Source organism: Pinus tabuliformis, chromosome 3_2, assembly GCF_031772625.1.
Source record: "Pinus tabuliformis cultivar Carrire ecotype Pingquan chromosome 3_2, CPIR1, whole genome shotgun sequence".
Lineage (NCBI taxonomy): Eukaryota > Viridiplantae > Streptophyta > Pinopsida > Pinales > Pinaceae > Pinus > Pinus tabuliformis.
Window position 1 is genome coordinate 43,799,747 of NC_142302.1, and position 24,378 is coordinate 43,824,124.

Below are 24,378 nucleotides of genomic sequence, written 5' to 3' on the forward strand. Positions count from 1 at the left end.
AGAGGAAAGCGGGAAAAATAACCCTTCCCAGCTTTGATGGGTCAACCACGGGTTCCGCTAGAGCTTAGGTGCAAAAAAGGGACACATACCTCCAGCAAAACCCCCTGAGAGGTGGATGCTATTAAGTATGCCAACTTACATTTGGATGAAGATGCACAGGAGTGGTGGTATCATGGGTTGATCACTTTGGGTCATACAGGCGTCACGTCATACACAGAGTTCACGCAGAGGCTCATAGAGAGATAACCAGAAGGGCACTAGACCTCCTCAAAAGGAGTGGACAAGACAAGAACAGTTTGATGAGACCAGGGAAGACCTCCAAAGGATGAACATTTGCTTCACATGTGTCAGGGTAAGAATAACTCCACGAATGAAATTATGTTTTTGCATTAAGAGAAAGTTCAGATATATACAAGGAGAGGGAGACTATTCGGTTTCATCTACCAATGTCTCTTCATCTTCCAATTTATTTTATTTTGCTATTTACAATATGTACGTGGATTTTCCTAATCCCAAAGATTAGGTGTCAACATTCCCCCCTTAATCTAAAGGGAAGTTGGTAAGTCCAAGCATCATTCTGAATCTTTCAAACCTTTCTCTTCTAAGCGCTTTGGTGAAGATATCTACAATCTGCTCATTTTCGGAACAATGTCGTAGCTGGATTGTCCCTACCTCAACATGATGTCGAATCAGATGATACTTTGTATTCATGTGCTTGGTTCGATCACGGAACTTTGGGTTCTTGACCAACTTTATTGCAAAAGTGTTGTCAAACAAAAAAGGAGTTGAATGCACTTGTTTCTCCTATAAATCTTCCATAATTTCCTAAGCCACACAATTTCCTTCGTTGCTTCAATTGCTACCACATATTTTGTCTCAGTTGTGGAATCTGTTGGAACTAATTGTTTGTGTGACCTCCAAGAGACAGCTCTCGATACAAGACTCATAACATAACCTGAAGTAGATACTTCAATTTCTTTATCTCCATCAAAATCTAAATCAGAGTATCCAATCAAGCTGAAGTGAAATGTAAAAAAAACTTCTTGATGTACAGAAGATATATATATAAATTTCTTATTAATAATGAATAGACAGATAATGAATGATTACAATGGGGTTCCTGGCTTATATACCGCCATGGGCACCCTTTGGGGAAAGGGCATGATCTTATGATCATGCCCTTTCGTCTAATTAATCCTAAAATTAAATAATAAACCTAAAATTAAAGACTAACTAATTTTTTACATAACATTGCCTTCCTCTCGAAAGAATGCTTTGTCCTCAAAGCATACGCAACGACGGATATTGTTGACAAAATGCTTCATTCTCCCAAGAAGCGTCTTCTTTGGTAATTCCTTCCACTTGATCAGTTATTCCAAGATGATCAAGGTCCCACATTTTAAAAGGTCTTGGATTAATCTTGCAATTTCCGTTTTTTGGTGATGTGGATATCGGTATGGCTTCATGTTGACGGGGTCTAATCTTGCCTTGACTTCTATTGTATGCTCAATTTCCCTATTAGGTGGCATCTTCATAGGTAGGTCTTGAATTACTTTTTCATGATTCCGAATTAGATCTTGTATCTCTGGTGACTCTTCTCTGGTCATATTTGCAGATAACATTTCTAATTGGTGACATTGTACTACGTAAGCGGGTGCTCCTTTTCGACTCAGCTTCATCATCTGAGATGATGATACAACTTGATTTTCTGGTGCTTGGAATCCGTGTAGTTTGTACTTCTGACCTCCTCATTTGAATTTTATAAATTGTACTTGATGGTTGGGGGCATAAGTACCTAAAATTCGTTACCACTGAATACCTAAGATTACATCTACTCCTCCTAACGGTACTGTGAAAAACGGAGACTCTAAACTGAAGTCTTGAATCTGCAATTTAACCTTATGGCATTTCCCCACATTTTCAATCTTCTTACCGTTAGCTACCATCACTTTCATGTTTGGTAAGGGAAATGAAAAGATATTGAGTCTCTTTTCCATGGTTGCATCTAAAAAATTGTGTGTGCTACCAGAGTCGATGAGAACCACCACGTTGTTCTTCTTTATGTGTCCTTTTAACTTTAAAGTCTGAGGTTGTGATATACCTATCATAGCTGATAATGACACTTGTGGAATACTTCCGTCATCTAATTCTGGTGAGAATTCTAGGGCATCTTCTGTTTCTTCTATGTCAAAATCTTCACTGTTTGACTCATTGGTTGCTTGTTTGTAAAGGCTATGTTACTCGCTTCTTGGTGGGGTGTCGCTAACTTTTTTGGGGATTCAACCTTTTCATGAGAGTCTGTTGACTTTGTTGAATCTGATGAGATGTGTTCTTGATTCTCTTCACTTTCTTTTAGTAGTTGTTTGGGTGTACAATTTGACCTTTTACACAGAAGTTTCAGCATTGTTAAGGCATCTCTGATGTTTACTTCTGTTTGGACATGTTGATTTTCCACCTTTATTTCTATTCGATTTGTCGTATCGTGAAGATTTTTTATTTCATCGGCTTGCTCCCCAAGGTTGATCTAGAATTCATTTAATCTTTCACTGACCTCATCGTGGTTGTTATTTATCTTATGCTCTGAATCCAACAATTTTTTTTGAAAATCCGCCATTGTCATTGTCGACATCGAGCGGGTTTGCGGGGGCGTGTATTTATCTGCCAGCTTAAATAATAATTTATTTTTTTTAAATTAATTAATTAAAATATTATTTTAATTAGTTAATATTATTCACATATATGTAATAATTTTTTTATTATTATATAGTTTTAATTCTATATAATTAATTAATTACATATAATGTGATACGTAATACTCTTTTTTCTTTTTTTAATTAATTGAATGCACGTTATATATATATATATATATATATATAACTTATTAAGTTATGTAATATATATAACTATATATATATATATATATACAAATTAATCGTTATATATATATTTTGCTGATATAAACGTTTATATCTCTACCCACGACAGCACGAACAGTCACATGAACTGTCACGATGACTGAATCTTGGTTTAGAACAGGCGGTAGGCGACGACAGAAGAGCGATGCGGCCAATTCAACGGTGATTTAATGCGGATGGCTAGCACATTGTTCGGGGATCCAACGAGCAAACGACAAAGAGGATGGACACGCGCAGGGCAGTTACGGGGGTTGCAAGCAGTAGCAGAAGAGAGGATGACAGCAGTGAAAGTAGACGCAAGCAGCGGAAGATTTGGCAGGATAGGACAACAGTGGAATGGCTGGTCAGGAAGAATGGGGACACAGGCAGAGTGGCGGTGGAAATACACAGTGGACGTACAGGCAGATGGAACGTTGATGGAAAAGAACAACGAACAGAGTTGCAACAGCGGCTGGCTCTGATACCAGATGACATGTAAAAAAAACTTCTTGATGTACAGAAGATATATATATAAATTTCTTATTAATAATGAATAGACAGATAATGAATGATTACAATGGGGTTCCTGGCTTATATACCGCCATGGGCACCCTTTGGGGAAACAGCATGATCTTATGATTGTGCCCTTTCGTCTAATTAATCCTAAAATTAAATAATAAACCTAAAATTAAAGACTAACTAATTTTTTACATAACATGAAGTCGCCCACCTATGTATACTTGAGTCCAAAGTCTTGAGTTCCCTTCAAGTACTTTAGAACTCTTTTTGCAATAGACCAATGACCCTCACAAGGCTTTTGCATAAACCTAGAGAGGATTCCAACAACAAATGAAATGTCTAGTCTGGTAGTAGTCAGGTAGTTGAGACTTCCTACAAGTTGTCTGTACTTTGTTGCATCCTCAAATTCTTTTCCTTCAGTGGATGTGAGCTTTAAATTTTGTTCCATTGGAGTAGTCAAAGGATTGCACTCAACCATGCCAAACCTATTCAACAGATCTCCAATGTACTTCTTCTAAGAGAGGAATATAAACTTCGGATGTTGGGTTACTTCAATACCAAGATAGTAGTGAACATAGCCCAAATCTGTCATTTCAAAACCTTTCCTTAGTTCTTTCTTTATGGATGCAATGTAATTCTCATTATTCCCTGTCATCAGAAGATCATCTACATACACCACAAGATATACAACTGTTTTGCCAACTTTCTTGAGGGACCAGAGGGTTGACACAGAGAGCCAAGGGGCTGACACAGAGGCATCAGTGGTTACGCAGAGGCTAGCAGAGCTAACGCAGGGCCAAGAGGCAGCTCTGGGTGATTTTCGTGGGGCAGACTAATTGCTGGTGAGCTGAGAGGGTGATGCAGTCTCTAGTAGAGTGACGCAGAGTAGTGGAGAAGCTTGGAGCAGCTTTCGTTGTCCAGCTAAGGAGCTATGGTAGTTGTTGTGGGATCGATCATCCGGTGATTGATCAGTTGGAATATCTGTCTCCGAGGAGAGGTACTTCTGTCGTGGGCATTCTCTGTTGGGTGAGCTATTTCTGGCAACCTAGTTATATTCAGAAACTACATAATAATAAAACCCTCATATTTGTTGCACCGATTTTCCCGCATTGGGTTTTTCCAAGGACGATTGTCCAAAAATAATGGTGTCCCTTGTGTGTTTGTCTCAGTTATTTCAATAGTTTATCTGTATGTGTGTGAAGGCTACATTTGTGTTTATTTGCAGTATTTATATTTATAAATAACTTGTTAATGAAAAGAACAAGTAGGAGAAAATAAACCAAATAATGCAGTAGGGATTTCTGACGTGTCAGACTTAGAAATTTCAACACCCTCCTCCTCAAAAAAGAGACCCTCATGGCTTAGGGAAACTCTCGAAGATGTTGAGCTACATGTTGCACCTAGGGGGACATTTCGTGAAAGTAAGAAGCCAAATAGGTACCAAGGGTACTTAACTGCAATGAGCACCACTGTTCAATCTGAGCCATGCACATTCGAAAAAGCTATAAAGCACCAAGTTTAGAAGGATGCTATGAATGAAGAGTATGAGTCGATTATGAAGAATGATGTCTGGGTTGTGGTCGCTAGACCCAAGGACAAATCCGTCGCGCTGAAAAGTTCAAGTCTAGATTTGTCGCTAGAGACTTCTCTCAAAAGGAAGGTGTGGACTGTGATGAGAAATTTTCACCTGTTGCCTGATATACCACCTTCCATTCGATTATAGCCTTTGTTGCCTCGCAAGGATGGAATCTACACCAGATGGATGTCAAGACCGCCTTCTTACATGGTTCAATTAAGGATGAAGTCTAAGTAGAACAACCTGAGGGGTTCGAAGTTCAAGATCATCTGACACATGTATGCATGTTGAAGAAAGCCCTCTATGGGTTGAAGCAAGCTTCCGGAGCTTGGTATGAGAGGATAGACAACTATCTGAGGAAGTTGGGATTTACGAGAAGTGAAGTTGATCCGAAGCTTTATTTTAAGGTTGAGAATGACAGACCTCTCATCTTGGTACTTTATGTGGACAATCTCTTTCTAACAGGTGCAGCCCCTCTTATGCATCAATGTAAGAGGGAGATGGCTTTCGAATTCGAGATGAAGGACCTAGGATTGATGCATTACTTCCTAGGGTTGGAGGTTTGGCAAAAGCCAGGTGAGATTTTCCTTTCTCAAGGAAAATACATCATGAAGCTACTTGAAAGATTTGGGATGGTGGACTACAAGTCCGTGACTACTCTGATGGAACTTAACTTCAAGAAGTTATGCGGAAGTGTTGCTGGGCCCGATTTGGGAAATCCTTCTGAGTATCGTCAACTCATGGGGGCCTTGATGTTCTTAGTGAACTCCCGTCTAGACATATGTTTTGCAGTGAATACATTAAGTCAGTTTATGGTTGAACCTCATCAAATACATTGGATTGCTGCCAAGAATCCCTTGAGATATCTCCGGGTCACAATCACTTATGGACTGAGATACACTGTCAGGAATGTGAGGTTCCATGGTTACTCTAATGCAGACTGAGTTGAAAGTGTGGTGGATCGCAAAAGCACACCTGGATGTTGCTTCTCTCTAGGTTCTGCTTCGATATCCTCGATGAGCAGGAAGCAGAAGTCGGTTGCTTTGAGCACCACTGAGGTTGAATACATTGTTGCTAGAATGGCCTCCTGTGAAGCTATTTGGTTGAGGAAGCTCTTTAGTGAGTTGTTTGGGCATGCGCTGGATACCACCGTGATCTATTGCGACAACCAAAGTGGGATTCGTCTTTTGAGAATCCTGTGTTTCATGACCGCTCCAAGCATATTGACATCAGATACCACTTTATCCGGGATATGGTACAAAGGGGAGCAATAAGGCTTCGTCATATTAGGACTGATGATCAGGTCGCAGATATTCTTACGAAGCCCCTAGGGAAGATCAAATTCTTAACCTTCCGTGAACGACCTGGAGTCGTGGAGAGACCCTCTTATGAGGGTCCCATATCAGATGGATGTTGAGCTTTGGGGCTTGGGGTACTTCTTGGAGCGATGAGTGACCATAGGGTGAGTGGTTCACCTTCCCCTAATGGTGCGCGATGTACAGGGTGAGTCGTTCACCTTCCCCTGTGATACGCCATGTTGATATATGCATAGGATGAGTGGTTCACCTTCTCCTATGGCATATGAGCAGGATGAGTGGTTCACATTCTCCTGCTAATACATCCTACCCATGCAGTCTAAGACTCATGGGAAGTGCCTCTCATCTGGGCAATGAGTAGGGAAATGAGAATAGGGACCATAGTACTACCAATGGACACATCGTGTACTGCCATACTCCCTATGCTAGGATGTTGACATTGATTTGGGATCAATGGAAACTGACTTCGGGTCAATTAAGAGTGGTATGATACACTCTCGATTATTGGAAACTGACTTCGGGTCAATGGAGAATGGTATGATACATTCTCAATCATTTCTTCTTTCTTCATGGTTCAGCAGAGCAGAAACAGGGATGGTACAAATTGTCAGACAGTTTGGTAGGTGAAGTTCTACCTAGTTGAGAGGGAGTGTTAAATTTGGCAACTAGGGCCAAATTTCACCTTGGACAGCTCATATGAGGCAGCTGATATTTTTATTGGATTCCTCTCTCCGAGAGGTGTACGATTGATCTAAAGATCATCTCATTCTGACATGTACAAATGGAATTATGAATTTATTTTGTTTTTATGGACAAATTCTCAAGGTCGACCAGCAAACTAATGTAGGCTCAGAAGCCCAACATTCATGTCTATTCATCCTCAACATTGCATAGAAACAGAAGGAGACGACTCCTCATTTAGACACTTCACTCACTCACATATCTCTCTCTCCTTCATTGATTGGGTACAGATTTCTACAGCAGCTCTTTACACGTGCAAGGAAGGGTAGTTTTGTTCCTACGTTGACCAGCGTTGACCTGTTTGATTGCGGTTTTGAGGGTTATCTCTGTTTGGGCAAGCCGCATTTATGGGCACAGAAAATGAGGCAACCCGTACTGTTTGACCAACATTGACTACAAAAGGGTTTGACTGCAGCATTGACTTTCGTTGACCAGGTTTGACTGGATATTTTCGAACTGTTTTTGCGCTAATTTGACTTCCTGTTGGAGGCCGAGTTGACCAAATTTGACCGAACTATTTTAAAGGTCAAATTCTGCTTTGCTGACCAACGTTGACTTTCCAGTTAGGGCTTTTTGTAGTTGTTGTTTGTTGGGACAGATTTCGCTGTGATTCGGCAAGTGAATATTGCATATTGTACTCTCTCTGCTGAACTTTTGAAGAATAATAAGAAGAATTGATCAAAGGGTTTCGCCACATTGGGGTTTGTCCCTCGCTGGTGCCATATCTTATGTCCTCTTGTCTGGGCTTGTCTTCTACTATTATTGTTTATGTTCTATCTGCGTTTTACTATCATGTTGATGTGATTGCTAATCTGGATATTGATATTGGGCTAATAAGAAAATTGAAGTAAATTTGCTCTTAAGCATAGAACATACCATTGTTATCTAAAATTAACATTGCTCCTAGGGACAGGACCATGCAGTGCACCTGCTATGTGCCAGCTTTGATAGTGACCATGGGGAATTACTCCATGACAGATCATATCTTGGTGGTGGATGTACCAGACACCAATGTTGTGCTGGGAGTCCAGTGGCTCTATACACTGGGCAGAGTCACGACAGATGGGCAGAAGCTGGAGATGGAGTTCGTGGGGCCAGATGGCAACATCGTGTTGCTTCGGGGGATGCGCTCATACCCCCCATACACTGTCTCGGCCCACAAGATGGAGGCTAACATGAGACATGGAGACATCAAGTGGGTTGTGGAGTTGAGGATCTCAGAGGCTGGGGGAAAGCCCAAGCCACCACATCCAGAGATACAAAGCTATTATTGACAGGTATCTAGTGGTGTTTGGGGACATACCACCGGGACAACCTCCTGACAAGGGATTTGAGCACACCATCGAGTTGGAGCTAGGGGTGCAAGCCATCATCACCACCCCTTATCGACATCCCAAGGCTTACCAAGATGAGATTGAGAGGGCCATCCATGAGCTATTGGCACTAGGGCACATTAGACCCAACTCTAGCCCTTTTGCTTCATCAATTGTGCTGGTGAAAAAAAAGGACGGGTCCTTACGGATGTGCATTGATTACAGGGCTCTCAACAAGAAAACGTTGAAGAACCGCTACCCTATTCCCCGTATAGATGAGCTGATGGACGAGTTGAGGGGAGCGAAGTTCTTCTCGAAGATTGATCTGAGGTCAGGGTACCATCAAATCCGGGTGAGGGACCAAAGATGTGCATTTTGGTGCCACTATGGGCACTTTGAGTTCCTGGTTATGCCCTTTGGGCTGACCAACGCACCTGCCACATTCCAGTCGTGCATGAACCACGTATTTCGTGGGCAGTTGAGGAAGTTCGTGCTGGTGTTCTTTGACGACATACTGATCTACAACCAGACGTGGGAGGAGCATTTACAGCACCTTGAGACAGTACTGCGCATCCTGGAGGAGCAGCAGTTCTATGCCAAACTATCCAAGTGCGAGTTTGGGCTGACTGAGATGCTCTACCTTGGGCATATCATTGGGGAGGATGGTGTCAGAGTGCATGAGGAGAAGATCAGAGCTATCCGGGATTGGCCAGAGCCCCGGAATGTGACCGAGTTGAGGGGGTTTGTGGGCATTTGCACCTATTACAAGAAATTTGTGAAGGGTTTCTCACAGCTGGCTACACCCCTCATAGATTTGACAAAGAAGGGGGCTTTCGAGTGGACCACTACAACGCAGGAGGCATTTGATTGCCTCAAGGAGGTCATGAGTAGTTGTCCAGTGTTGGCACTCCCTGATTTCACTCAGCGTTTCGTGTTGGAGTGTGATGCATCAAGAGTGGGCGTGGGGGTCGTATTGATGCAGGGAGGGCACCCCATAGCATTTGAGAGCAGGAAGCTACTGCCCCATGAGCTGCTCTACTCCATCTATGACAAGGAGATGTTGGCCATCATGCATGCGTTGGCCAAGTTCAAGCAGTATTTGGTGGGGAACAGGTTCAAGGTCAAGACCGACCACAACAGCCTCAGGTTCTTTTTGGAGCAGAAACAGCTACAAGAGAGGCAGCAAAAGTGGGTGAGCAAACTACAGGCATATGACTTTGACATTGAATATGTCAAAGGGAAGCACAACGTAGTTGCTGATGCGTTGTCCAGGAGACCAACCACCTTGTCCTTGATGAACATTGCCCCGGACTGGAGGGCGCAGTTACTCGTTGAGTATTCCAAGGACAAGTTTGCATGCGAGATCCTTGATGGGTTGGTGATGGATGACCGGTATCGGGTGATGAACGAGGTGATCTACTACCGAGACCGGATTTACTTGGTACCCAACTCCCCACTGAGGGAGAAGATTCTGCAGGCTACCCATGATTCACCACTAGCAGGGCACCAGGGGTTTACGAAGACATACTGGACCATTAGGGAGCGCTTTGCATGGAAGGGCCTCAAGGAGGACGTTCTGAGGCATATACGGGAGTGTGACACATGCCAGGGAACAAGGGAGAGCAGACACACCCCGTTGGTCTACTACAGTCGCTTCCCATTCCGGAGGGAAAATGGGAAAGCATATCGATGGATTTCATCACCGGGTTGCCCACAGTACAAGGCAAGGACTGCATATATGTGGTGGTGGATCGCTTGACGAAGTACGCTCATTTCTTTGCCATTCCAGCCCGGTACTTGGCCTCACAGGTGGCCGAATTGTTTTTCAGGGAGGTATTTCAGCTACATGGTCTCCCCAAGACCATTGTCAGTGACCGGGACAGCAGGTTCATGGGTGGGTTTTGGCAGGAGTTATTTAGATTGGTGGGTACGAAACTCACCCGAGTACCAGTTACCACCCACAAATGGATGGCCAAACAGAGATAGTTAACAAGTGGTTGGAGGGCTACTTGCGTAACTATGTGACAGGGCAGCAGAAGGCATGGATACGATGGCTGCATTTGGGGGAATACTGCTACAACACTACGCATCACATGTCTATAGGTATGTCACCATTTCGAGCCCTATATGGTTATGATGCATTGTCTTTTGCTGACGTTATGTTTGGAGACAGTAGGGCCCCAAGGGCCAAGGACTGGATACAGGAGAGCCAAGACATCTTGAGGGCTCTAAAAGACAATCTGCAAATGGCCCAGAATCAGCAGAAGCTTTATGTAGACGGGCAGAGTTGAGAGGCAGTTCGAAGTTGGGGACTTGGTATTTTTGAGGCTCCAACCATACCGGCAGTCTACGCTCAAGCAAAAGGGGGTTGAAAAACTCAAACCCCGCTTCTATGGGCCCTATCATGTTGCTCGGAAGGTGGGGGAGGTAGCATATGAGTTGGAGCTACCACCGGGGAGCTGGGTGCACAACGTTTTTCATGTGTCTTGCCTCAAGAAGGCACTAGGGCAGCAGGTCACCACTACTACAAAGTTACCCCCTATGGACTATGAAGGCCATTGGGTGTTGGAAGAAAAGGCAATTTTGGGCTCTAGAGAGAGGCACCTGCATAACAGGGTCATCAGAGAATTTCTTATTCGATGAAGGAATCTACAGGATGAGGATGCCAACTGGGAGGGGGAACAAATACTACAGCATCCTTCATTGCAATTGCTTAAGGCCAAGCAACGTTTTGGCGGGGAGGACTATAATATTCCTGCTTAGTGTTTCATTAAGGGAATATCGAAATTTTGATCAATTTTGGCACTCAAGTTATCTCACTTAGGAAAAAGGGGGCCTAGCGGACCCATATGTGATTTTTGGCCTAAAGATGCACTCCAACTATAGGCTCAGCGAAAAATTGCGGCTTTGGTGGAATGTGGGGGCCACCAGAAAGGCATTTTCGACCCACAAGAAGAATACACATTCATTGGCTCGAAGAAGGTGAGTGGAAGTCGATGTGGGCCCACGTGGGTAGCTTTGAAGGCAATTCAATAAAAGAGGGAGGAGCTCTCATTTTTGGTTATCATTCATCATTTACGAATTTGTCTTTGACAAGAGCACGCTTGAGTAGTGAGCCAAGTCTGCATGTGTTGTTCAGCACACCGGGTGTTTCTGAGCGGAAATCCTAGCCCTTGCTTCGGTGGACTTCGAGTGCCAGCCCAAGGAGGGAGTTCTTCTTTAGCATAATCCACACCAGCAACAAGAGTTCGATTTGCAGCAGTAGAGAGAGCCACAACAGCGCAGGGACTACGCAGTCATTGATAGAGGCATTCCAGGAGTGTGGGGAGATAAGGGAATTTGAGGTGGAGAATTGGTGGGAAGGCTTGGGAAGCCTTCTAACAAGGTTTGCAGGTATTTTGGAGGCATTTCAACAGCAAATCATTCAGGAGGCTGAATTTCCCAGCTGGAGAGCTAGTCAAGCTCAAGGGGGTCGAAATTTTGGGGTCAAGCTTTGGCCAAACCCTTCGTGGGTTATTCTGGGTTTCTTGAGTAGAGGCCAGGATTAAATTCCCGGAATTTTCTGAGCAGTAGAGAGGGCTCTAGCAGCTCTTCATTTCAGGCAGCAACACCATTTTCTGGGTTTTACAGCGCAACAGTTGGGCCGAATTGACAGGGCTTGAAGGAGGGTGATTCAGGGATCATTGAGGGCTTTGCTAGCTTGCTAAAAGCAAGCCCAGGTGCACACATTCCAGCACCTTGATTGTACACCTTTCCATTTAATAAAATGAGTAGACAGCGCTGTTGTGGAAGCATTTTCGTGGTCTAATTGTCTGTTTCGATTTTTGTGATGTGTTGTCTATTTTGCTTTGATTATTTACTGTTAATTTTCCCTTAGGGATATTACAGATCTTCAAGAACAAATCAAACAAAAAAATCATTAAAGCACTGTAATGTCCCAAATGGGAATTTGAACAGTAGAAACCAGAAATAAACTTGAACTGCAAAATAAACATAAATAGACACATATCCAGCGAATAATACACAAATAGATGTTGATAAAATCACTAAGCCATTTTATTAATCCACTGAAAATAGTACATCAACATGAAGGAATAGTGGAACCTGAGCTTGCTAAGCAAGTGGAGCAAAACCTAGAAAAAGATCTCTGACCCAACTCATGAATGGCTTTTGCAACGATGTAGATGGTTCGATGAGAAGACTGTTACAAACCAGCTAAGGCAAAACAGCTCTTTTCAAACTCCACTAAAGCATTGTGAGATTTCTGAGTGAAATCTCTTCAAGAGTATTGGGTTTTCGTCCAACACCCACTAGCACACCCAAGGGTTTCCATCCTGGGGCTACTAATGAAGTAGAGAACCAAGTTCTCAACCTCTCATACAAGAAGCAATATCAAATCCAAGATGTCCTCCAATGGCCTCTACCTCTTCTTTTATAGATCTGATGGACCCATTTAGAACCTCTTATTTTATTATTATTTTAATCATGGCACACTTTTCCCTCTTTTATTTCAATTAAAATATTCTTTTTAATGCATGAAAAGGGTAAATTGGCCACCATGTCTCCTCAAGTCACTAAAACTCACATCTAACCATCCCATCCTGTAGATCTTCTCGTTCCAATTCCAACAAGCTACTACGCTAAGGTGTTTTGTCAAGTATTCCTCCCGAAATGCCACCTTAAGCTTAATTAATTGATTCAGAGCTAATAATAACTCTGTTTTTTGAAAGTTGTCAGAATGCACCGGAACGAAAGGAAAACTATGCGGATAATGGAATATACCAAGCGAATACCATCATACCTCAAAAAAACTCCTCAAAACCCCTCCAAAAGCCTCTAGGCCCATTGATGATATCAACCTATACCTGTGACCTGTCTGCCCCCAACTCTAGAAGTCCATCCTAACCATGTCATAAGAAACACCAGAAAAAGGAACATTACAAGCACCAATAGAAGGTCTGAAATGATCTTCCCTAAAAAGCTAACTAGGGTGGCACTCGAAGTCCACCGAAATTAGCTTGAGTTTCGCTTGAAACTCTTGAACTCGCTTGAGCTCCTTCAATTGTCAAAGAAATAGGTAAGAGTAGAATGATTTGTAATTGACTCCCTCCTATATTTATAATTCCCCATTGAGCCTCCTTTTAGCTTCTAGATTCTCCTTTTTCCCTATTATTTTATTTGTGGGGCCCATTTTCCACCAGGAGACTTTTTGCCGCCATTTCAAATAAAATAATCATTTGCTTCCTTTCTCAATAATATATTATTTTGCGGTCATTTTCTAATAAAATAATAATTTTTACCATCCTCCAATAAAATATTAATTTGCCGCTATTCTCCATTAAAATAATACTTTGGCTCCCTTTTCCTATAAAACATTACTTTGCCACCATTCTTCATTAAAATAAAAATTTCCACCTTTCTCCCACAAAATAATAATTTCTCCCTTTTATTTAATATCACCAAAAATTAGCAAAACTCCTTTAGCAAATTTTTGCACTCACAAAATTTGGGAACATTACATTGTGCCCAATTTAACCTAAGAGGTTTTCTACAAATGATATAACTTTCAAGAGTAGAACATTTTCCACTTAGATGTGAGTTGAAGAGGTAGCAAGCTTCATCACCACCCTTGATACAACATTGCTATATTTGATTGGCAACATTGTGCCCAATTTAACCTAAGAGGCTTGCTACAAATGATATAACTTTCAAGATTCAATCAAGATGATAAATATTTGCCTCGACTTTTCCTATAATATGCCAATCTAACTTGGAGCACAATTTGTTCTTTTGAATTGAAGCTGATGGAGCTTTAATATAAGTTACAAAAAGGTAAAAGGTTGACATCATATAACTGTAACCAGAAACACTCATGAAAGACAAAATTTCAGCAGTGGTAAAATGCATCTCATCATTATAATTCATGGAAAATGAGAATCTTACCCTCAATGAATCCTGCCCATTGATTGCCTTCCTTGGATACCTCCTAGTTGCAAAGCAAACATAATAAGGAAAACTTATCTTGATCAACAAACCAAAATGGCAAAAATAATGGATCAGAGTTTTCTTCTCAAGTTCCATAGCCAATAATACGAGTCTCTAGAAGATTCTGATTCAGTGCTGAAATATGTGCTAAAATCTGTGCATTATTTATGAAATAATATAAGAATTAACATTCAAAAGAACAAGCATCATTAAGAGCAAAATCAGTAATACATATACAAATAAGAAAATACCTGAACTGAATCATCCATTTCTTGATAAATATCAACAAATTGATCGAGTAGTCCAGTTTCCTTTCAAATTATTCCTGCATGCATCATCAGGCAATATAGACAAGCATTACATCATATTGTAACTTTCAGAAATACAAGTGCCAATTAAATCAAAAAATGGAGTCATATAAGAGTAACTAGTACAAAGACTCACAATATGTTTCAGTGGTGTTGAACTCAAAAAATCTCAATTAACATCTATCATTCATGTAAAGACTATCAACAGCAAGTAGCAGAATCAACCAACCTCCACCTTGTTGGAATTGGAAATTTTAGCATTAGTAATACCAGACATCTATTTCATTCATTACTCTGGTGCAAATATCGAAAAGAAAATTTCTGGTGGAACAGGACATTATTCATGCTTCCATTCCTTTCTAGTGGTTTAAATTATCCAAGACTATTGAAGTCTTTAATAAGCATATATATTTCTTCCAACGGAATAATTACAAGAAATAGAAGAGCAACAATGAGCACATGGAAGACATAATGCTGCACAAATTAAGCAAGCAATTAAACAGCAAGTTGAAAACTCCAGGACGCAAGGATGCTGCAAACTATGGCTACTTGACAAAATGTCGCAATGATGAACATCAAGAAAAAAGAGAGACAGCATGCAGTTGTTTGTCACTGTTGCCACCCCTTTAACACGGGACTTTTTGAAAAAAAATCTGCAGTATTACCTCATTCGGTGTTGCCGATTTTGCGCATCTTGGAGAGCAAAAGGCTTGGGTATTCTATTTTCTCAGGTTCCATATGCAGAGGTTTTCTTTCATTCCATGTATTGGAAGCACTTTCTCCAAGGAATTTCTTCCAAAGTTAAGGAGTCTAAATGAGATATTTTATGAAGGCCTTTCAAAGTGTAAGATTGGTTTCTGTCCAAATGGACCTGATTACTGATATACGCATGTAAATGTTTCTGTCCCATCTCTTCCTACAGAGGAAAATTTTGAAAAGATTCAACAAATGAATCATTCTGTGAATGGAACATCGTCATACATGTTCACAATAAAGAGGAAAGGACCACACCACAAACCACCCATGACTAGTGTTTCTCAGAGACAATGTACCACTTCCTTTGGGGGAGAATTCTTCGAGTCAGCAGCAGCGACCAACACAGCATCATCTGCAAGAATATGAAAGCTGTACCCAAGTGCAGTAATTGTTAGAGAACTCTGTTGGAAATGGATTGCCATGTCAGCCAAACAGAGTGTCTACTGTTTCAACTCTACCACCAGGCCATTCCAGGGTTGTGCAAGAACGATTTCTGAAATTGGTGGAGCAGCATGGAAATATGCAAATGGGACTTTTTACCGCATGATATAGCACCCTAGTGCTAGGCCGTCCTAGATCCCTGGAAACAATAGAATCCACCACCACTGTCACCTTAGTAGCGAATTTTCCTGCTGTTTTGTGGGCAGATGATATCTCCACAAGGGAGGCTTCCCCGGCAAGACTCAGAGGTTAGATGACTGGCAGCTCCTAAGCCAAATAGATCTCTAAGAAACATGCAAAGTTTACACCCCAGAATAATCTTCAATACAGTATGGCTCCAAGTGAAATGAAGTAGCAAGGTCAAAGAATTGATGACTCAAAATAGGCCTTGGACCTGGAGAATGCTCAAACAGATTCTGAAAGAGGGCAGCTGGCATGAAGGATCATGGCAAATGAGTTGTTTTTCCTTGTGATCATGCTCAGGAAGGGGAAAAGGCTCATCATCATTGGTGATCATGTAAAAAGGGGTGAGGAAAGGGTCCATTGATGACTTGAGCATATCCTCAGGATCATAAGGAAGGCAGCGAAAGACTAGGCTCCTATCGATATCATTATCATCAGTATCATAGATAGGGCCCTTATCAAAGCATGTCCGTTGATTTCCCACTTCCCCTCTTCAAGATGCAATTAATCACTAATGTCAACGTCCAAGGGGCTAGTGGGGTCATCTTTCTCAAGGTTCTTGATATGCACAACGCCAGAGACAGCATCCTACAAAAAGATGGGTCTATCTTTAATTCTATTTTCCAAGGAATCCTCTTCTTCATGATCCTCCTCGTGTTCAATGAAGGCTTCCTCTTGAAAATCTAATGCTTGGCAAGCTTGTTCCCTAGCTCGAAAATGCTCAAGAAAGCTATCAAAGAATGCTTCAATTGACGAAATGCTCCTAGGTTGGAAATTATATAACCATGAATTATGACCATGAAGGGATCTCGTGAACAACATTATGAGGACATCGTGATGAACCACCTCAGCCTTTGAGGCATATATGGAAAATCTTGCCACATGATCAATTGCAGAAAGTGGATCATCATCAAACTTGGGCACCCCAAGAATGGTAGTCCAGGTGACATGATTAGGGTGTATAGGGATGCCAAAGATGTCCAAGGTGGGGATTTCATCAAAGTAAGACATCCAATTAGGTTACACATATTGTAAATTTTAGATAAAAATGATATGTTCTATGCTTGCAACAATTACTTCAATGTCCTTTTATTAGCCCAATATCAATTTCATTTCCAATAGCAATCACATAAACCATTAATTCACATTGACAGTAAATTTTTTCAAAGCATAATTTTCATTAATAAATTAAGAAAATTACATGTTGAATCTCCAGCATGTATGAGATGCATTCACTTGTCGTCAGAACAGACAATGTTCAGATACACTATTTACAGATATCAGCCTGATATTACACAAATTTACCAAAACTGTAATAAACCATGTAGTCCATTACGAGTCTTGAAAATAACTGTAACTGCAAAAAGCAAAAAAAGAAATGATCGTGAAGATCGTTCCGAGAGGTTTCCATCCAAATCGATGTATGTACGATGGAAGAATCCCCATCCCAGAATAACTGAATCAACCAATGTCCCCTATTCAGCTGCGCGACCTCTTTGGATAGAAGATCAGTGAGTTCATTCCTTTCCCTATATATGTGAGAGTGTACGATAAAATCAAAATGTGATTTTAAAGAAAGGGCATCCTCCAGTAAATCCCTGAGTGTGTGCAAGTGACAGTGATATTCAGCATTGATCCAATTTATGACAAGCTGGGAGTCCCCAAAAATCTGAATCTTGTGGCAGTTTTGTTCCAGAGCAAACAGGAGAAGGTGTCTTAAGCCTCACATTAACTGTAAATATAGATAGAACATGAACAATAAAATGCAAAAGACAAGACAGGGAACAACCCCAAGATGGGGAAAACCCTTGATCAATCCTTCTTATTATCAAATTTCAAATGTTCAGCAGAGAGAGAATATCCAATAGAGTACAATGATGAGACTTTCCAATTAGATGATCCAATACCACTGCCCTTAGTCAAATAGATGGCCCAATCAAAATATGCAATTTTGTTCTCAGTCAACACCAATCAAACAGCCCTACCCAGAAAGTCAACAGTGGTCAACGCAGCAGTAAAAGAATCCTCCTTGAGCTCGTTCAAGGTCAAAGCAATTCGGCCTTCCTTGGAGGTCAACCAGCAACAAAAACAGTCAACAAAGGAGCAGCCAAACTCGGTCAACCAGAAAGTCAACTCTGCGGTCAAAATAGTCAACGCAGGTCAACTTGCCCAGAAAATCTTCATACCTATGCCAGAATGTGTGGCGTGCCCAAACAGAGATTCTCCCACAAAAATCGCAGTCAAAATGCCCCTTAAATCCCTTGGTCAACTCTGGTCAAAGTCTCCTCAAAACAGAAATTCAACGCAGGTCAAATCAGCTTCAAAACTCGCACTTGTGGAAGAAGAACAGGCTACCTCAGACTTGTACGACCCAATCACTGAAGGAGAGAGAAGAATATGTTACGTGTGGAATGTGCCAAATGAGGTTGAAGGTCTCTTCTATTTATAAGTGATGGAGGAGGGTCAATTTGACTAATGAGACCCCAAGCTGACCTTGACCAAATGTGTTCTTGTGGGCTTGACATCAAAAATATATTTCTCCTTGTTCGAATTCAGTGAGCCTTAGACCAATTTTGGACCTCTTGGAAAGAGGAATTCAATTCAATAATCTGTTGAAATTTCTAAGTATTACCCGTTAGAAACTTTATTTGTATTCTCTGGTTTATTTCTCCTACTTGTTAATTACGAACAATTTATTTAAACATATAAATATTGAAATATACACAATACAGTCTCAACCATCTACAGATCAACAGCGGAAAGAAATAGCAAACACACAAGTGACACTGATATTTTTGGACAACTGCTCCCTGAAAAAACCCAACTTGGGAAAACTAGTGCAGCAATTCTAAGGGTTATTTTATTATGCAGTCTATCCTTGAATACAACTGGGTGCCTAACTGGCTCACCTGACAGAGAAAATTATCCGGCAGTAATACCTCTCTATTTGGAAGCAGATATTCAGAAACTCTGCCCCACGAAACCCTCTCCAACACAACTAAAGCACTGCGTCAGCCCTCCTGGCCTCTGTGTCATCCTCAAAACCCTTTGCGATTGCCCTCTGAGGCACTGCATAGCCTCTATGTCCCTCTACGTCACCCCTGCAGCCTCTACGTGGATGATGCAGGCCCTTCTGGCCTATGCGCTGTCTCAGCTAGCCTCTACGTGGCCTCCTCTGGCTTCTGCGTCTACCTCTATGTCTTGTACTCACTACCCTCGCTGCAAACTAATCACTGATTCGACTTTTCTTAGGAAACCCTGCTCTAGAAAATCGAATGACTGATCACTCTGGTGTATTCTCCAACTGGCCCTCAAGCCTCCTCTTATACTTTTCCTGTTGGTCCTTCAACGGCCGAGATTACATCTCTAATCAACGGCTAAGATTAGATTTGGCTTGATCCATGTCATTTGGAACCTTCTAACCCAGTTTTATATTAATACCCATTAATATTTTATTTTTCCTAAGTTTAGACTTAGGAACTCCATTAAAAATATTAATTATTTTAATATCTCCTAAACCGGGTAGAATCTGCCCAAACCATTTCTGGGTCTTGGAAATCTCATGTGCTTTAGCCTCTCCACCAATTTTCATGGCTAGAGCACATCCAATGCTACCACAAATCAACACTCCCTCTTAGCGAGGATTGTGCTCTAGTAATACTCTACACTGAGCATCACCCTGATTATACGGCACCGGTACCTGTGTTGATGCTAGGCATCCCCGCCCATCATCTTTTGCACTGCTGCATCCGTTACTGCTGCCCATGGCTCTGCCACTGCCACTACCACTGTTGCATCTGTACGGCAGCTCCCTCTGCATCCGTGTTGTTGTTGGTCCTTTCTCCCAACACAACATCTACACTGAACTCCCTTCTCATCATGCTGCATCGTGCCACTGCCAACTGCTACTGCACTACAACTCAATTACTAAGAAGTAAGTAATTGATCCACCCAACTACTCCCTGTCAAGCTAGAAACACTCCTAATGTTGAAGCTCTCTCTGTCGCTATCAAGTGCTCCCTTTACTGCCTCTGCACTGCTACAACAACTCCCTGCCTCTCGCACTGCTGCAAACCTCTCTGTGCCATCCTGCACTGTTGCAACCTCCTCTGTGCCTCTCGCACTGCTACAGCCTGCTAGCTCTGCGTTGTCCGGGACTACTGCACTGTAGCACTCTTTGCCACTTCATCCGCATCCGTTTCTACCAACATCCGCCAGTCCTGCTACTCTCTCTTCGGGGCTTTCGTAACAAGGTATAATCCAAGAGTTCGGGTACCTCAAGGATCCTGCCCCTCATCGCCTGTAGTCTTCATGACTATAGCTCGATGTCACCCCACCTCTTCTCTAGAGTTACATGAGCACTCATGGCACAATCGTCACCTCCTCTACCTCCTTTCCCGCCTTCGCTGGCACTGCCTTGGAGTCACACGCCTCTCCCTTGTTCTTCTTCCTCGGACACTAGTTCGCATAATGACTGAGTTCCCCACAATTGAAGCACTTAACCTTGGAGAGGTCCTTTTTCTTCCTCTTCTCCTACTTCCCCACAAATGCTAGAGTTGCATCCTCTTCCTCTTCCTTCTTGATCCAGACTCCTTTGCTGCTACTTCCCATCTTGCTCAGTCGTCTGATCTCTTCTTGGCGAAGAGCCGCCCACAATTCTTCCCAATCTAGAAGATTCGCCCTGCCCAGAATGCTCTGGACGAATGTCTCCCAATCCTCGAAGACTGTGTTTAGAGTGGTCCTCACCATCAACTCCTGATCCGGCGTGGCCCCTATAGAAGTCGGTTGGTCCCAGATCTCCTTCAATCTACCGAGGAAGTGATCTATCTGCTCCCCCTTCTGGAGATGGTATGACCACAGCTGATTCTCAAGTAACATCTTCCTCTACACAGAAGTATGCTAGTACAACATCTTCAAGGTGTCCCACATTTCCTTTGTCGTATCCTTCTCGGCAATATGCTGGACCACATGACCCTTGACCCCATCAAGGATGATGCATTTTGCCTTGGCCATTACCTCCTCATACCTCTCATTATCAGCCAAGTCAACTGGGATAGCCACTATTCTCAAGGCGAAGGCCTTGATGCAATGTCTATCTAGAATGGACAGGATCCTAGCCTTCCAGACCACAAAGTTGGACACCCCGTCCAGCCTGTCCTGATCCCTCAATCCATTCATGGCCATCTCTCTGCTCTTTCTTTCAACTCCTCCGAGTCTCTACTTCCCTCTGGAAGGTCTCTTTTCGACTCCCTCTAAGTCGCTTACTTCGCGTTTGGAAGTTCTCTCCTAGACTCCCTTTGAGTTTCGATTTCCCGCCTGGAAATCCGCCTGCCAACCGTCGAGTCACACCTCTTCGATCTCATATGCACCTACAACATTGATCTGGATTCCATGGCTAGAAATCTGCCTCGGTAGCGACTCCCTCTACCTTGGCTTTGCCCTGTTAGGTACTGTTTTGTCTTGGCAGCAACAGCACCCCACCAGCGTCACTCCTCGCAAACTGCCCACAGCTTCCTAAGCCCCAGCAACCGAAGGACTGAGCCTCTAGGCTCTACGCAATCCCGGCACTAGCTGAAATGCTCCCCAAGCCAACTGCGTCAACCCTCTTGGTTTCTGCGTGGCTCTTCGTGAGCCTTTTTTTGCCCTCCTCAGCCTCTGCGTTGACCTCTCTCTGGTCCGAACTGATGACGCAACCCCTTTGCGTCAAACCTTCTCCTGCCGCTTTCTGCTAGGAATAGCTTCTGTCACTCGGGACAACAATTTCTGCTGCAAATGCTCTGCTTCAGCTGGTGCCTTCAGCTCTCCTGTGATCTGCAACCACGCTCTGATACCATGTCGAAATTTCTAAGTATTACCCGTTAGAAATTTTATCTGTATTCTCTGGCTTATTTCTCCTGCTTGTTGTGAAAATTCTATCACTGCAGCAACTGATTTACTTTTCCTACTTATTTCATCATAAGTTATTCATGAAATTACTTCAACAAACATTAAAATAAATACTGCTGCAGATATCACATCGTAAAACAGAAACAAAAATATGCACATATTAACACAGTTATTTTGGACTAATGTCCCCGGAAAAACCCAATGTGGGAAAACCGGTGCAGCAAGGGAGGATTTTATTATTCAGCAAATTTCTTGTACAACAAGGTGCCAAACTGGCTTACCCACAGATAGACAAACTTCCAGCGCTTTCCTAAACCCAACATAGGCCCTACTAACCTCTACTACAGCCTGAAACCCTCTGCGTCAACTTGAAACCCTATGCGCCAGCCTACTGAGGCTCTGCGCAGCCTCTCTGGGCTTCTGCGTCACACCTGCAGCCTCTACGTGGATGACGCAGGCCCTTCTAGCTCTGCACAGTCTCTGCTGCCTTTGCGTGGCTTCCTCTGGCTCTGCGTCTGCCTCTTCTGTGTTGATCTCCCGTCTCTCTATTTCGTACTTGCTACCTCCTGACTACTCTCCAGACCACTGGTTCAATTTCTCAGCAAACCCCACTCCAGAAATTGAACTCACTGGTCTCCTTCAGTGTGTTCTCCAAGTGCCCCTCAAGCCTCCTCTTATACTTTTTCTGTTGACATCTCAACGGCCGAGATTAAGTCCCTAATCAACGGCTAAGATTAGATCTGGCTTGATCCATGTCTTTTTGGACCATTCTAACACAGTTCATATTAATACACATTAATATTTTATTTTCCCTAAATTTAGACTTAGGGACTCCATTAAAAATATTAATTATTTTAATATCTCCTTATCTGTTTAGAATCTGCCCAAACCCTTTATGGGTATTGGAGATCTCATGTGCCCCAACCTCTCCACCAAATTTCGTGGCTAGAGCACATTCGATGCTACCCCAAATCAACACTCCCTCTTAGCAAGGACGGTGCTCTAGCAATACTCCTCACTGAGTATTACTCTGATCATCCAGCATTGATACCTGTGCTGATGCTAGGCCTCCCTGCCCAACATCCTCTGCACTACTGCATCCTGTACTGCTGCCCATGGCTCTGCTACTGCCACTGTTGCATCTATACGATAGCTCCCTCTGCATCTGTGCTGCTATTGGTCCTTTCTCCCAAAACTGCATCTGCACTGCACCTTCCTCTGCATCTGTGCTACTGTTGGTCGTTTCTCCCAACACTGCATCTGTGTTGCTATTGGTCCTTTCTCCCAACACTGCAACTCCCTCTTCATTCGTGCTGCTAACACACTACTTCTGAAAGGGGTTCTTTACCATCCCCATCTTTTCCCTTAAGTAGTCAAATTTTGACTTTCCAAGGGCCTTGGTGAGGATATATGCCACTTGTTCCCCTATAGGAGTGTAGTTCAACTGTACAGCTCCACGTTGGACACAATCTCTGACAAAGTGACATCAGATATCAATATGCTTTGACCTATCATGAAATACTGGATTCTCAGAGAGTTTGATGCAACTCTGATTATCACACATGATCTTGGTCGCCTCCATATTTCTTCTGAATAGGTTTACTAGCAGTTTTCTAAGCCATATGGCCTCACACGAAGTTGTGCTTGCTGCCATATATTCTGCCTCAAACAAGCTCAAAGCCATGGACATCTGTTTCCCACTACACCAGGAGGTTATTCCTGATCCAATGTTGAAACAGTACCTAGAGGTACTTTTCCGATCCACTGAACTTCCTGCCCAATCTGCATTAGTAAATCCACTCAACCTGATATCCTTCCCCTTGTTGTACAAGAGTCCATAATCAACTGTTCCCTGTAAATACCTGAGAACATGCTTGGTTGCTGCCCAGTGAGCCCTTTTTGGTTCCACCATGAACTAACTGAGGGTGTTGCAAATATCTGGCTTGGTATTGACTAGATACATCAGGGACCCTATGAGCTATCGGTATAGGGTGGGACCGACATCCTTGTCTTTTGATGCATCAATCTTCTTCCAGTTGGTGATCATTGGCGTAGCCATAGGTCTACAGTCTCCCATCCTGAACCTTTTCAGAATTTTTGTAGCATACCTTCCTTGCCCAAGGAAGATTTCTCATTTCCGCTGCCAAACTTCCAACCCTAGGAAATAGTGCATTCGTCCCAGATCCTTCATATCGAACTTTGTGGCTAGATTCTTCTTGCAGTCTTCAATGAGTCTAGATGATCCTGTCAGGAAGAGATCATCCACATATAATACTAAGATAAGTGGCTCGCTCTCTACAACCAAATAGTAGAGATTTGGATCCGCGTCACTCTTGACAAACCCCATCTTCTGCAAGTAGCCATCTATTCGACCATACCACACTCTTGGTGCCTGCTTCAGCCCATACAAGGCTTTCTTCAATCTGCATACATGAGACTTCTTCTCATGAGTTTCAAAGC

At 42.6% G+C, this 24,378-nt stretch overlaps 1 protein-coding gene across 4 annotated transcripts in view; it reads right to left on the minus strand.

Annotated features, from left to right (window-relative positions):
• The window catches only part of LOC149179728 (putative alpha-amylase 2), a 368,705-nt gene that overhangs the window by 268,894 nt on the left and 75,433 nt on the right, over nucleotides 1-24,378 (minus strand). For 2 of the 4 annotated variants that reach the window (XM_089415779.1, XM_089415778.1), the window contains 2 exons: nucleotides 14,596-14,669; nucleotides 14,303-14,342 (listed from right to left, as the gene is read on the minus strand). In XM_089415779.1, coding sequence (XP_089271905.1) covers nucleotides 14,303-14,342; nucleotides 14,596-14,613 — 58 coding nt within the window. In that variant the 5' untranslated portion in view covers nucleotides 14,614-14,669. Of the gene's footprint in view, nucleotides 1-14,302; nucleotides 14,346-14,595; nucleotides 14,670-24,378 lie in introns of all 4 variants that reach the window. The other 2 variants (XM_089415777.1, XM_089415776.1) reach the window with 1 other exon arrangement.